The sequence below is a fragment of the Urocampus carinirostris genome, chromosome 2, assembly GCF_059441175.1.
Source record: "Urocampus carinirostris isolate Australia breed hairy pipefish chromosome 2, RoL_Ucar_1.0, whole genome shotgun sequence".
Classification (NCBI taxonomy): domain Eukaryota; kingdom Metazoa; phylum Chordata; class Actinopteri; order Syngnathiformes; family Syngnathidae; genus Urocampus; species Urocampus carinirostris.
This window is the reverse complement of record NC_142350.1, coordinates 58,658,376-58,671,001: the sequence shown is the minus strand read 5'-3', so window position 1 is coordinate 58,671,001 and position 12,626 is coordinate 58,658,376. Positions and strand designations below refer to the sequence as shown.

General features: G+C 40.8%; 1 protein-coding gene across 2 annotated transcripts in view; it reads right to left on the bottom strand.

Moving 5' to 3' along the window:
• chn2 (chimerin 2) overlaps positions 1-12,626 on the bottom strand; it is a 72,725-nt gene that overhangs the window by 28,704 nt on the left and 31,395 nt on the right. For both annotated transcript variants that reach the window (XM_088327306.1, XM_088327307.1), the window contains exons 4-6: positions 10,111-10,142; positions 9,918-10,031; positions 5,813-6,083 (exon numbers count right to left, since the gene is read on the bottom strand). In XM_088327306.1, coding sequence (XP_088183432.1) covers positions 5,813-6,083; positions 9,918-10,031; positions 10,111-10,142 — 417 coding nt within the window. The remainder of the gene's footprint in view (positions 1-5,812; positions 6,084-9,917; positions 10,032-10,110; positions 10,143-12,626) is intronic.

Sequence of the window (12,626 nt, the reverse complement as noted above, 5' to 3'; positions counted from 1 at the left end):
TTTATAATAAACATCATTAATGTCGAGCAACTCAGTATCTCACAACAAAATGTTAATTAACAATATATATGATATGATGAAACACATGTACAATATAAAACTACCGGTACATAAATAAACACGTTTGAAAAAAAAAAAATATGGTGCAAGATTATTTTGTATTTTGAAAGCAGGGTTGGGTTATTTTAACTTGATTACTTTCAATTACTTTTGGATTACTCCAATACCAAACATGCTAATAAAAGACAAAAAAAACTAAATATGAATAAAATGATGACTCACAACACGAGGTAAGCTTTCTCTCCTGGCTCTGATATCTTTGATCTCCGGCAAAACTAACATAAAATGCGACAGAAACAAAATGAAAATAAATCCAAACAGCTTGCCAACATCATTTTTGCCGTTCCATGTATTCCGTTACTCCCCAAGCCTGCACAAAATTTAGTAATTTTTTTTCATATTTAGTTTAGTTTGTCTTTTATTAGCATATTTGGTATTGGAGTAATCCAATAAGTAATTGGAAGTAATTAAGTTAACCCTACCCAACCCTGTTTGTAAGGGAAAATACAACATTTTGTAAGGGCAAGGAGCCCTGAAGGTTCACTGGTATGTTAATACATATCCACATTTTTTTTTATAAATGGCGCAAAAATAGATTTGTGTTGCAGAGCAGAGCACACATGGTCCATCCATAACTTCATGAATCATCTATAATTGTTGAAGGACAAACCCTAAAAAGATCTTTTTAAACCCCAACACATTATACATTTTGACGTTTAAAATGTGACCTATCTACAGGCAGAGCGGCCTCATTATCTGAACCAACAAAAGAGCCATCACTGCGAAAACCAGACCAGTCTGACCGGCACGGCGCCGATATTCCGCCAATTAGACAACCAGTAGGAATGCTGCGGACATCCGACCGCATTCATCTCACCAAAAAGGAATCCGAGAGATAAAACAGCAAGCAGAGTCCCGGTTGGCCTTTCGGTCGCACCGTTAGCCGCAGCTAAGTGGAGGTGCATTCAAAGGGTAAATACGTGCTCATATCGGCCATACAGTGAAGCCAGTGTGCGGCCGAAGCCTCGGGGTGCGACTCCCAAAATGGTAAACAGCCAGGTCACAAAGACTCTTCCACATTGAAACCATCAGAGGAGAGCAGTGTTTTTTCAGATAAATCCAGTCAGCTAAATAAAATATTTACTGCAAACATGACCTGACGGTGGTACCCAAACTACGGCCCGTGGGCCGTATACAGCCCACTTCCTCATTTGGTCCGGCCCCCTGAACAACACTAGAGAGCATTTTGCAGCGCTTCTATATTTTTTTTACCTAAAAAAGATTTAAAAAGTCTGGGTAAACAGTTTAAGGTTCTAACATGATTTAAACCTGGGTCACTGCAGTGAGAAAGCCGAACGCTTACCACAGGACTACCAGTGATAGAGATAACATCTGAAAAGGCATTGGGTTTTATCTCATTATCACACTACTGTGGGACCTCGCTACTTCGCGGTTCCACGTTCGCGGGTTCAGAGCTTCGTGGGTCTAAAAAATAATAATAATAAAAAAAATAAAAAATAAATAAATATATATATATATATATATATATATATATATATATATATATATATATATTTTTTTTAGCATTTTTGAAGGGGCGTCGCAAATTTTCACTTTTCACAGGTGGTTTTGGTCCCCATTAACTGCGATAACCGAGGGATTACTGTATTCTTAATCATGGTACCAGGGACGAATGTTGATATTGATTTTGCAATACATTTGTCACTGACAATGCTTAGAATAGAGTACAAACATACATTTGGTCTGCCCCCCTGAGCAATACCAGAGAGCATTATGAAGCACATTTATTTTACCCAAAAAAAATCTAAAAAGTCTAGAAGCGCGGTTAATGGTTGTAACAGGATTCAAACCTGGGTTGCCACAGTGAAAGCGCCAAACTCTTACTACAGGACTACTAGTGAAAGAGATAACATCTGAAAAGGCATTGAGTTTTATCTTATCATCACAGTATTCTTAATCATGGTACCAGGGACGAATGTTATTTTTGTTGTGCATTTCACATGTAAATGACAATAAATTTGTCACTTGATTAGAATACAATAATACATTTGGTCCAGCCCTCTGAACAATACCAGAAAAGCATTATGAAGCGCTTTTGTTTTTACCCTTAAAAAGATCTTAAAAGTCTGGGAATGCGGTTTATGTTTGTAACAGGATTCAAATCTGGGTTGCCACAGTGAGAGCGCAGAACTCTTACCACAGGATTACCAATGATAGAGATAACATCCGAAAAGGCATTGGCTTATCACACCATTCTTAGTCATGGTACCAGAGAAGAATGTTGATTTTGTTGTACATTTTACATGTTGATGGCAATAAATTTGTCACTGACAATGCTTAGAATAGAATACAAACATACATTTGGTCTGCCCCCCTGAGCAATACCAGAGATCATTATGAAGCACTTTTTTTTTTACCTAAAAAATATCTAAAAAGTCTGAAAACGTGGTTAATGGTTGTAACAGAATTCAAACTTGGGTTGCAGTGAGAGCACTGAAGTTTTACTACGGAACTGCCAGTGCTAGAGATAACATTAGAGAAGGCATTGAGTTTTATCTCATTATCGTACCATTTTTAATCATTTGTTGTGCATTTCACATGTTGATGACAATAAATTAGTCTCTGACAATGCTTAGAATAGAATATCAGAATGTAATTGAATCAATTGTCATTGTAACACATGAAAGGCACAACAAAATTAAATTGTCTCTGGTACCATGACTAAAAATAGTCTGAGTTCAGTTCTGACAACTAAGCCGAACTTGGACCTAATAAGACTGTTCACAACACAACAGAAAGTTAAAGCTACTATGTGTAATATTTGATCACTAGATGGCACTGTCTTGTCTAATGCGAATGAAAAACCAGCGACAATGAAGCACAGCGTAGCAGTAAGATGCCAGACAAACATGCCGGTAACTGCTAGGTATAGATTACGCTATGTAGAAGAAATACAAATTTCGCAACCTATTTGTATGATAGTTTAGGTATTTTTACCTATTATACATATTATTTCAGAAATAGTGTTACAGTATAATTCAATTTTGGACTTTTATTCTGTGAAGAATCCAGAAGAATTATTTGATCGTGGTTTTGTGGAAAACAATACATTTTTACAATAAGGCACTTATGCAATCGCATTTTTTTCTGTTACAAACTGACCCTAACCCCTCATCAGAGAAATGAAGTCATGTGGCCCTTGCAGGATAAAGTTTGGGGACCCTTGGTTTAAGGCTATGCATGAAAAAGAAAATTAAAATTCAATTGTCGTGATTCAGATGGTTTTTAAGAATTGCAAGCTAGTATTAATACTTGAAACAGGTCAAGGCATTGTAAATCAATTGATGACATGTTGATCGATGGCCATTGCGGTATTAATGTCTCGAGTGTCAGATTACTGACAGAAAAGCGATGGATGATGTCAGCGTTGGTAACAGCAGTTGTACGTCTGTTGGTAACAAAACCCATCAAAGAGGCATTCATTGATGTGAAAATATTAAAGAAATTTTGAACATCTCTCAAGTCCAAAGCTGTTGTGTCAATTTTTATAAAAGTGCTTAATCGATGCCATTTCCAAGAAATTCGAAGAGTGAACATTTTACCATTTCCAGTTCCAGTGAACGAATCAGCGAGTGAACGAGGGGACCATTCACATTCTTCATCTCGTGCGTTAATAAGAAGTACACGTACAAGTTCAGTCAGTCAATGTGATCTTTCCAGTATCGATTTGTTCCTCGAAGCCAGTGGTTCTCAACTTGTCTGACTTCAGGACCCACTGTCGCACCCAAATCAAGAAATTTCCACTACTCAAATTTATGGAATAAAAAGATTGTGCAGTTTGAAACAGATGTAGTGTACAAATAAAATGACCAGCAAAACCAAAAGTTGTCATGATTACCGATTGGAATCACTTGTGCCCGTTCATTTGGCTCCCTGTTCCTTTTCAATCCCGGTCCTGTCACTCTCCTTTTGTCAATCCGTCTGCGAACCCCTGTTGATACTAGGCAAGACTTTTTGACCCTGACTCCCGGCTGTCCCCTTTTTGCACCCGTTTTTCCACCTGCCTGTTCCTGATCTCCCCGTTTGTCTCCGGCTACGACCTGTTTCGATCCCGACTACGTCTGCTCTTCCGTCCCGGCTTACGACTCGTTTTTGATCCCGACCACGTCCGCTCTCCCATCCTGGCTTACGACCCGTTTCCGACCCCGACCACGTTTTTGCTCTCCTGTCCCGGCAATCGACCTATTTTTCCGTCCCTGACACCGCCATCGCCCGCTATGGAAGATCCACTTCCGTATGCGGATCACAATCCGATTGCGAGAGCAACTTGCGTCCAGCAAGCACCGGATCGTGGGCGCAGCCCTTCCTCTTTCTTTCAATAAAACTTGTGGTAAACGTTACGCAATTGGGTCCTTATTCCGTTTTGGTCGTGACAGAAGTACTTCGAGTACTTTCTATAGTGGCAAACAAGCCTACATCTCATATAAGCCACCCCTTAAAACTGCTTTAAAATCGCCACATAGTAAAGGAAAAAGGAAATAAAACCAACAAAATCACAATATAATGAGATGTTGAGCCTCTTAAACTCAATTGGCCGGGGCGATTGACTGAACAGGAGGAAGAGTTCAAGTTACGGCATTATCGCCATCTAATGTTAAGGAGTGTAATTGACCCGCTGTTTTTTCTCCTTTGCATTATTTCATTAAATCTACGGCTTGGCACATTTTCCCTGAAGAAAACGTCAAGTGTCATATCACCGTGATTGCGTTGTAATGTCTTTAAGGGACAGCTTGATTTATTTGGCTTTGTGCTGTCTGCTGCCAACACTTTTACCATAACAAGCACACTGGTCTTTGCTCGACTCCCTCCGAGGTTACATTAAAGTTCTACTGGAGGAGACTTTCATTTGTCAAGTCAAGTCAAGTTTATTTATATAGCCCTTAATCACAAAGAGTCTCAAAGAGCTGCACAGATCAAAGATTACCGCAAACTATTATTACAGACTATTATGTCACCATCCCCTCATCTAAAACCTGAGGATCTCTTCTTGGCTCTTGGGATCACTAGTAGACCAGCGTTTTCAGAGCGAAGCCTCCAGACCGGAAAATATGGGGAAATTAAATTTAGCTGAAGTCTTTGTAGAGATCGTCACAAGATGTCGCCGTTCGGGCGTGTTGAGTCTCAGGCGTCGGTTGACAGGCAAGATCGATGAAGAAATATTGGTGGAATCAGGCACAATGCCATCATCTTCGTGTCCTTCTCTGCCGTTTCGCTGATGTACAGTAGATCCCTTAGCTTAGCACACTTGCCCGAGCGACAGCCCTCCATTTGTTTACGATCCCTACACCGTCTCCGTTGCTTTGTGAGTGGGTTGGCCATCCACGGAGATCCCAGATCTCTTTGTATCTCTTGCGGGATATCAAAGGTGGTATAAAAGTGCCCGAAAAGTCGAAATTTAGACACAGACCCAATTGTATTTGTCTCTTTACCCGTCTATCTTCGCTTGTCTCCGCGTTCGTGTCTTTACTTCATATTCAATGCTTGTGCACTGAGTGGAGGCTAAATGTAAACAAAACACTCTGCCAAAGAGAACACTGCCCCCTATTGTAGCGGAGGTGCAATAGCACGCAAATCAGGGAAAATTACAAATTGAAATCAAGCGCACGACCACCCCCCTTCACGGAGTCTGGCGCGCCCCCAGGTCACAAATATGTTTGTAAAACCATCTCACCTGTTGGTCCCGAACGAAGGCGATTTTGCGAGGTTCTGTGCGCCTGTGGCTCAGCCTGTCCACCATCTTGCCCTTGAGAAGCGATGTGTAGCCCAGATGCTCGTAAATGGGGTTGGCGGTCATCCTGGCGATGTACTCGGCCGCCTTGTTTTCGATGTAAAGAGTGATGAGGGCGTCCGTGACCAGATCGTGCACCGACTCGAACCTCTTCTCGGCCACAAAGTGTTTCCCATCGTAGAAGAGACGGTAGTTGAGCGTCTGCCATCCGTATCTAGACCGGAAGCCGTCTTTGGGTCAGTGTGGGTCCAGTACACATACAGTCGTATGCGAAAGTTTGGGCACCCCTGATCATTTTCATGATTTTTTTTTATAAACCATTGGTTGTTCGAATCAGCAATTTCAGTTAAATAGCAGACCAACACCAAACTCAATTGCACAAGGGTCCAAAATTCAAAACACACTTAAGGTCGCGGGCCAACCAGGATAAACATTTATTGAACACACTTAAACTGAATGTTTTTGAAACATAAATATGAATAAAAACAAATAAGATTATTGAATTTAAACCTTAAATCACTTATACAGTATTTATTATTTTGCTCTAAATAAAAATATCTAAACATAAATAACTTGACATTAAAATAACATTCAAATTCCTTTGCTCCTATGTCAATGTATACATTAAAAAAAAATTAAATACCCCAAAAGATTTTGTTCTCCTTAATATATCTCCTGTCAAAAGTAGAAATATGAAAATGCTACACAAATTATTTTGTAAAAACGTCACAACATTCTGAGAACAGGGAGCCTGATGTGCTTACCTTTGGCGCAGACGGAGTAGGGCGAGAGAAGGGGGGAGTGCTTGCACTTTTTGCATAGCTCCACCCATCCCTCTCACTCACCCAATCAAATACCTTTAAGTTCTCTTCCCGTGTTTTGGCGTATTTACAATTTGTTCCGTGGATTAATGAAAAAGTATCTGAACACTGAACACAGATTATATAGTGAGCTTTTATATAAAGGATTCTTTAGCATTGTACAGCCAAAACGAGTTTTTTTTGTGTGACACCTTGACTGTAAATCGTAGTGAAAACGTGCCCTATATATTCTGAAAAATACTGCCTCATATATCAGCTCTGTTTGGCTTTGCGTGTATCTGAACAGGATTAATGGCTCAAGTTTTGTACGAGATGGAGAAAATTTGCATGCAATTAAATTTGTCTCTGAGCCACAGATACTCATAGAAAGAGCCATATCTGGCTCGCGAGCCATAGGTTCCCGACCCCTGGTATATAGAATAGTATATGTCATATATGAAGGAATAGGTACAGTGACTAAAACGTCAGAATGTGATGTCCAGGGATGAGACGGCGTTGTTCATATTGACGAGCCATTAATAATAATGTAAAATGGTCTTGCGGGCCGGATATGATTACACGGCGGGCCGGACGTGGCCCGCGGGCCGGGAGTTTGACGCATGTGCTCTAAACTCTTCCTATGGCTTCCAATGAGGGTCTGGATTCTGGTTGAAGGTATTTTTGACCATGCTTCTTTACAAAAGGTCTCCACTTCAGTCAGGTTTGATGGTTCCCGAGCATGGACAGCCTGCTTTAAATCACACCACAGATTTTCAATAATATTTAGGTCTGGGGACCTAGATGGCCATTTCAGGACATTGTACTTGTTCCTCTGCATGAATGCCTTAGTAGAATTTGAGCAGTGTTTGGGGTCGTTGTCTTGTTGAAGTCTCCAGCCCCGGCGCAACTTCAGCTTTGTCACTGAATCTAGAACATTGTTCGCAAGAATCTGCTGATACTGACTGGAATCCATGCGACCTTCAACCTTAACAAGATTGCCAGTACCTGCACTGACCACACAACCCCACAGCATGATGGAACCACCACCAAATTTCACTGTGGGTAGCAAGTGTTTGTCTTGGAATGCTGTGTTCTTCTTCCGCCATGCATACCGCCTCTTGTTATGTCCAAATAACTCAATTTTAGTTTCATCAGTCCACAGCACCTTATTCCAAAATGAAGCTGGCTTGTCCGAATGTGCTTTAGCATACCTCAAGCGACTCTGTTTGTGGCATGTAAATTCTAAATTCTATATTCTATGTGCGCAGAAAAGGCTTCTTCCGCATTACTGTCCCATACAGCATGTCCTTGTGCAAAGTGCGCTGAATAGTTGAACGATGCGCAGTGAAACTGTTGGGATTATATACGTATATTTATCCTACAGTTGACACAAATATGTTATAAGTGTTCTCAGCCCTTTTTGTATAGTTTTCAGCCTAAGCTGTTTCTCAAGGCCATGAGTTTTTGTTTCTGTCTCTTTCACATTCCAGTGGGTGCACCCTGACCTGTGCATGCCATAACTCAAGTTGTTTTTCCCCAAGAACCTGAATATTAGAAGGGAGGGTTCGGAGACGGGTTCGGAGACGGCTTCAGAGCGAGCGAGGAGGAGATTCTAACAGCTTGGTCTCCGCGGCTCTCATAATGATGATTAATAAAATAACCAATTCTAAAGAACCGATTCTCTTTGTCTTTTATTTCAGAGCGTTTTATTATAAATGTTGGAGACTTGAACCTAACAGAAACCATCTGCACCAAGATCATGTTGTAGGTCATTGGAGCTGGTCTGTGGGTTGAGTTTGACTGTTCTCACCATCCTCCGCCTCTGTGGTTACTACTTATTAAAAGCAAACTACTAATTACAATGTTCTCTGACTGCTGAACACTACTACATCACTCACCATGACACAAAAAACCCTGGGTCTGCCAGCAACTCTAAATGAAGGTCGGCATGTTTATATTTACCTACAGAGTACAACTGAATACTGATATGATGGCACCATCTCTGGGACAGAGTACAAAAACTCAGAATTTGTCTTTATGAAGTTATGCTCCTGACCGTATATACTCGCATCCAAGCCAAATTTACAACTATAAAATAAAATACTCAAATTAGGGGGACAGGTAATATTTACATATTTGGTTGTCTGTCACAAATTGCGAATGGTGGGCTCATCCAGTAAAGATAAACCCACAGGCAAACAATAGGGCAAATGTAAGGACAGAATTTATGGTAAAAGCATGCTGAATTTGGGTATTTTCATTTGTAATACTATTTTCGGATTACCCCATGCCAGGAGAAAAAAATAAAATGTCTTGGATAGTCACCAGAAATGGAGGAGAGGGATATGGAGTGTCTCGGCCAAGTGTTTGACTCTCAAGACTCCACAGCCAGGAGAAAAAAATCAAATGTCATGGATAGTCGCCGGAAATGGAGAAGATGGATATGGAGGGTTTGACTCTCAAGATTGCAAAAACCAAGAAATATGAAGGGTTCACAAATTCCACAGCTTGGTGTATATGTTATGTTCTATTTCTTTGAATATGTGGCTATTTTACAGCAGTTTTAGTGTTTCACCATGAATCTGAGTATTGTCACTTTTTTTGCAACTGCATTGTAACTTTCACAGAAACAAGCTACTTTATACTTCTGGGTAACAGCATTACTTTTTAAATAGGTAACTAGTAACTGTAACCAACCATAAAGTAACAGTAACATGCCTAACACTGATCAGGCACTTTAGGTTCTGTTTCTCTGTCTGGCCCTTTTCTCCTCTGTCTTGCTTGCCCTTACCTTATTTGGTCACTCACTTCCAGGCTATATTTTCCATCTCACAATCGTCAATTGTTCTGATATCCCCACTTTTTATCTTCCAACCATGACTCTTCCTCTTTCCTTTTCAGTCCTCTCTGTCCCCTTTGTTCCTTGCTAGTTTGCTGTCTTTTTCGTCATGTCCAAGTATCCATGTCAAAGCTCTCTTGGTTATTCAGTGTACCGAATTCCTGACTGACCAATCAGTCCAGGCTTGGGTTTGTCCTGCACAATTTGTTAAAGCAGATTTTTTTTCAACGAGTATGACCTTATCGACCTCAGTTAACTCAGTTGTAAAAAAATAAACCAAAAAGCACTCATTCTTAAGTGAAGTGCTTCATCGCTGCCTGCTCTCAATTTGTGCATGAAACAGCCAGTATACTTAAGCAAACTGAAAGTGTTGACAGTCAAAATACAAAACAGGCTTTTCCGCTGGTACCTTAAGGCCAAAGTATGCGTCCCGGGCTGTCTTTGACTTTCCCGAATCAAGTAGGAACCATCCGCTGCCCGCAGAAGCTCGTCCGCATACTCTCGAGAGATTATGCCGTGAAATCTGGGACAAATAACAACATTGATTCATTTGAACAGTTTCTGAGTCATCATAGAAGTCGAGTAATCAAATTTAAACTCACTCTCGGCCGTAGTATTTGGGCCTGGTCTCCATCTGGGAAACAGAAAAGAACAATGTTGCTTGAGTTGTGGAATATGCAACAACATGCCTTAAACCACATCGATTTTCATGTTAAGGCGAGACGCATCTGGAGATCGCAGCAACAAATTTCAATGAATGCTAGACAACGCGTGATGATATTGTAGTATTGATGTTGAGTTTTAGAAAACTCCATTCTCAGCATTGAGATACTTTTCTCTATCCTGTCTTTTATGGAAAACCAAAACTGTCAAAATCTCATCTCATCTCATTAGCCGTACCGCTTATCCTCATTAGGGTTGCGGGGGTGCTGGAGCCCATCCCAGCCATCTCCGGGCAGTGGGCAGGGGACACCCTGAACTGGTTGCCAGCCAATCGCAGGGCACACAGGGACATACAACTCATTCGCTCATTCACACCTAGGGACAATTTGGACCGGCCAATTCACCTGAAATGTATGTTTTTGGAACGTGGGAGGAAACCGGAGTGCCCGGAGGAAACCCACGCAAGCACGGGGAGAACATACAAACTCCGCACAGGAAGTCTGGAGCTGGATTTGAACCCACGACAGGTTCCCATGACATGAACTGTGCCGCACAAGCGCTAACCACTGCGCTGCCGTGCTGCCCACACTGTCGAAATCAAATCAACTAAAAAAATAATTAAATATTGCTACAACAATTTAGAATTACATTTCAATTAAAAAAAAATAGATGGATAAATAGATAGATAGATAGATAGATGGATAGAGAGAGGGGGGGGGAAAGAGAGACAGAGAGATGGACAGTAATAGATCGAGATCTAAATATAGATGGATAGAGAGATATAGAAAAAGAGAGAAAAATAAAAATAAAAATATATATATATATATATATATAAAACCACGAAGAATATATGAACTTAAAAATCTGAAGTGATTAAAACTGCATGAATACATAGACTATTATTTCAGCATATTTATTTTGTATAATGTGCGATATTTTTGTGAACTGAAAAATCTGAAGTGATAACTGCTTTGTATTACCAATTAAGTGTGATGATTAAAACCGAATGAATACATAGATTTGGGGGCGGCAGTAGCTCAGGAGGTAGAGCGCTCGTCTTGGGATCAAGGGATCCCAGTTCGAATCCCGGCTCGTCCGTGTAACATGTCGCAGTGTCCTTGGGTAAGACACTGAACCCCTAATACCCCCAATAAGCAGGTTAGCGTCTTACATGGCTGCAATACAAGGCCGCTATTGGGAAATGTGAAGCACAATGTAAAGCGCTTTGGGAAGTCATTGACTTGAAAAGCGCTATATAAATGCAGATCATTTCATTTATATATTTTTTTATATATTTGTCGCCGATTTACAATTTCAACCTCGATAACACTAAATTTTGGGGACCCATAGATCTCTGTTGGGACCCATAGATTTTTGAGCATGCGAGTCTCCGGGACCCATCACTTTTCAGACTATATAGATATATATATATATATATATAAGAGAGAGAGAGATAGATATATTGATGGATAGATATAATATGACTAACTTTTATTTCCATTCATATTCATTTCTCCCCCATATGATTCTATTTTCAGCATCCATTTTATCTTCACAACAATTAATTTAATATTCCTTTCTTTCCCCTTCCATAGTCTCTTCCTCTCATTGATAGCACACGCCGCTTGTTTAATTATCCAAGTTGAATAGCTGTCGGACGCACAATAGCAAACTCCTGTCCATCCTCTCGAGGTAACCAAGCAACAAGTGGACAGATGTTCCCTTTTACAGCTTAGCCATTGTGACTGTCGGACAATGAAAGGAGCGGAGAAGTTAAGATTATGCGACAGGAGTACGGCGTTCCAAACAGAATTACATACCTGTCAACTTCCATGGCTCCATGCCCTTACAAAATATTGTATTTTTCCATACAAAATAATCTTACACCATATTTTTTTTCCAAACGTGTTTATTTATGTAGTTTAACATGTTATGTTGTACATTTGTTTCCTTATGTCATCTCATCTCATCTCATTAGCCGTACCGCTTATCCTCAGTAGGGTCGCGGGGGGCTGGAGCCCATCCCAGCAATCATCGGGCAGTGGGCAGGGGACACCCTGAACTGGTTGCCGGCCAATCGCAGGGCACACAGGGACAGACAACTCATTCGCTCATTTACACCTAGGGACAATTTGGACCGGCCAATTCACCTGACATGCATGTCTTTGGAATGTGGGAGGAAACCGGAGTGCCCGGAGGAAACCCACGCAAGCACGGGGAGAACATACAAACTCCGCACAGAAAGTCTGGAGCTGGATTTGAACCCACGACAGGTTCCCATGACATGAACTGTGCCGCACAAGCGCTAACCACTGCGCCGCCGTGCTGCCCTATATATTGTTAATGAACATTTTGTTGTGAGATAATGAGTTGCTCGACATGAATGAGGTTTATTATACAAAAAAGTTAAAAAATTAAGTACCGTATTTTCCGCACTATAAGGCGCACCTTAAAG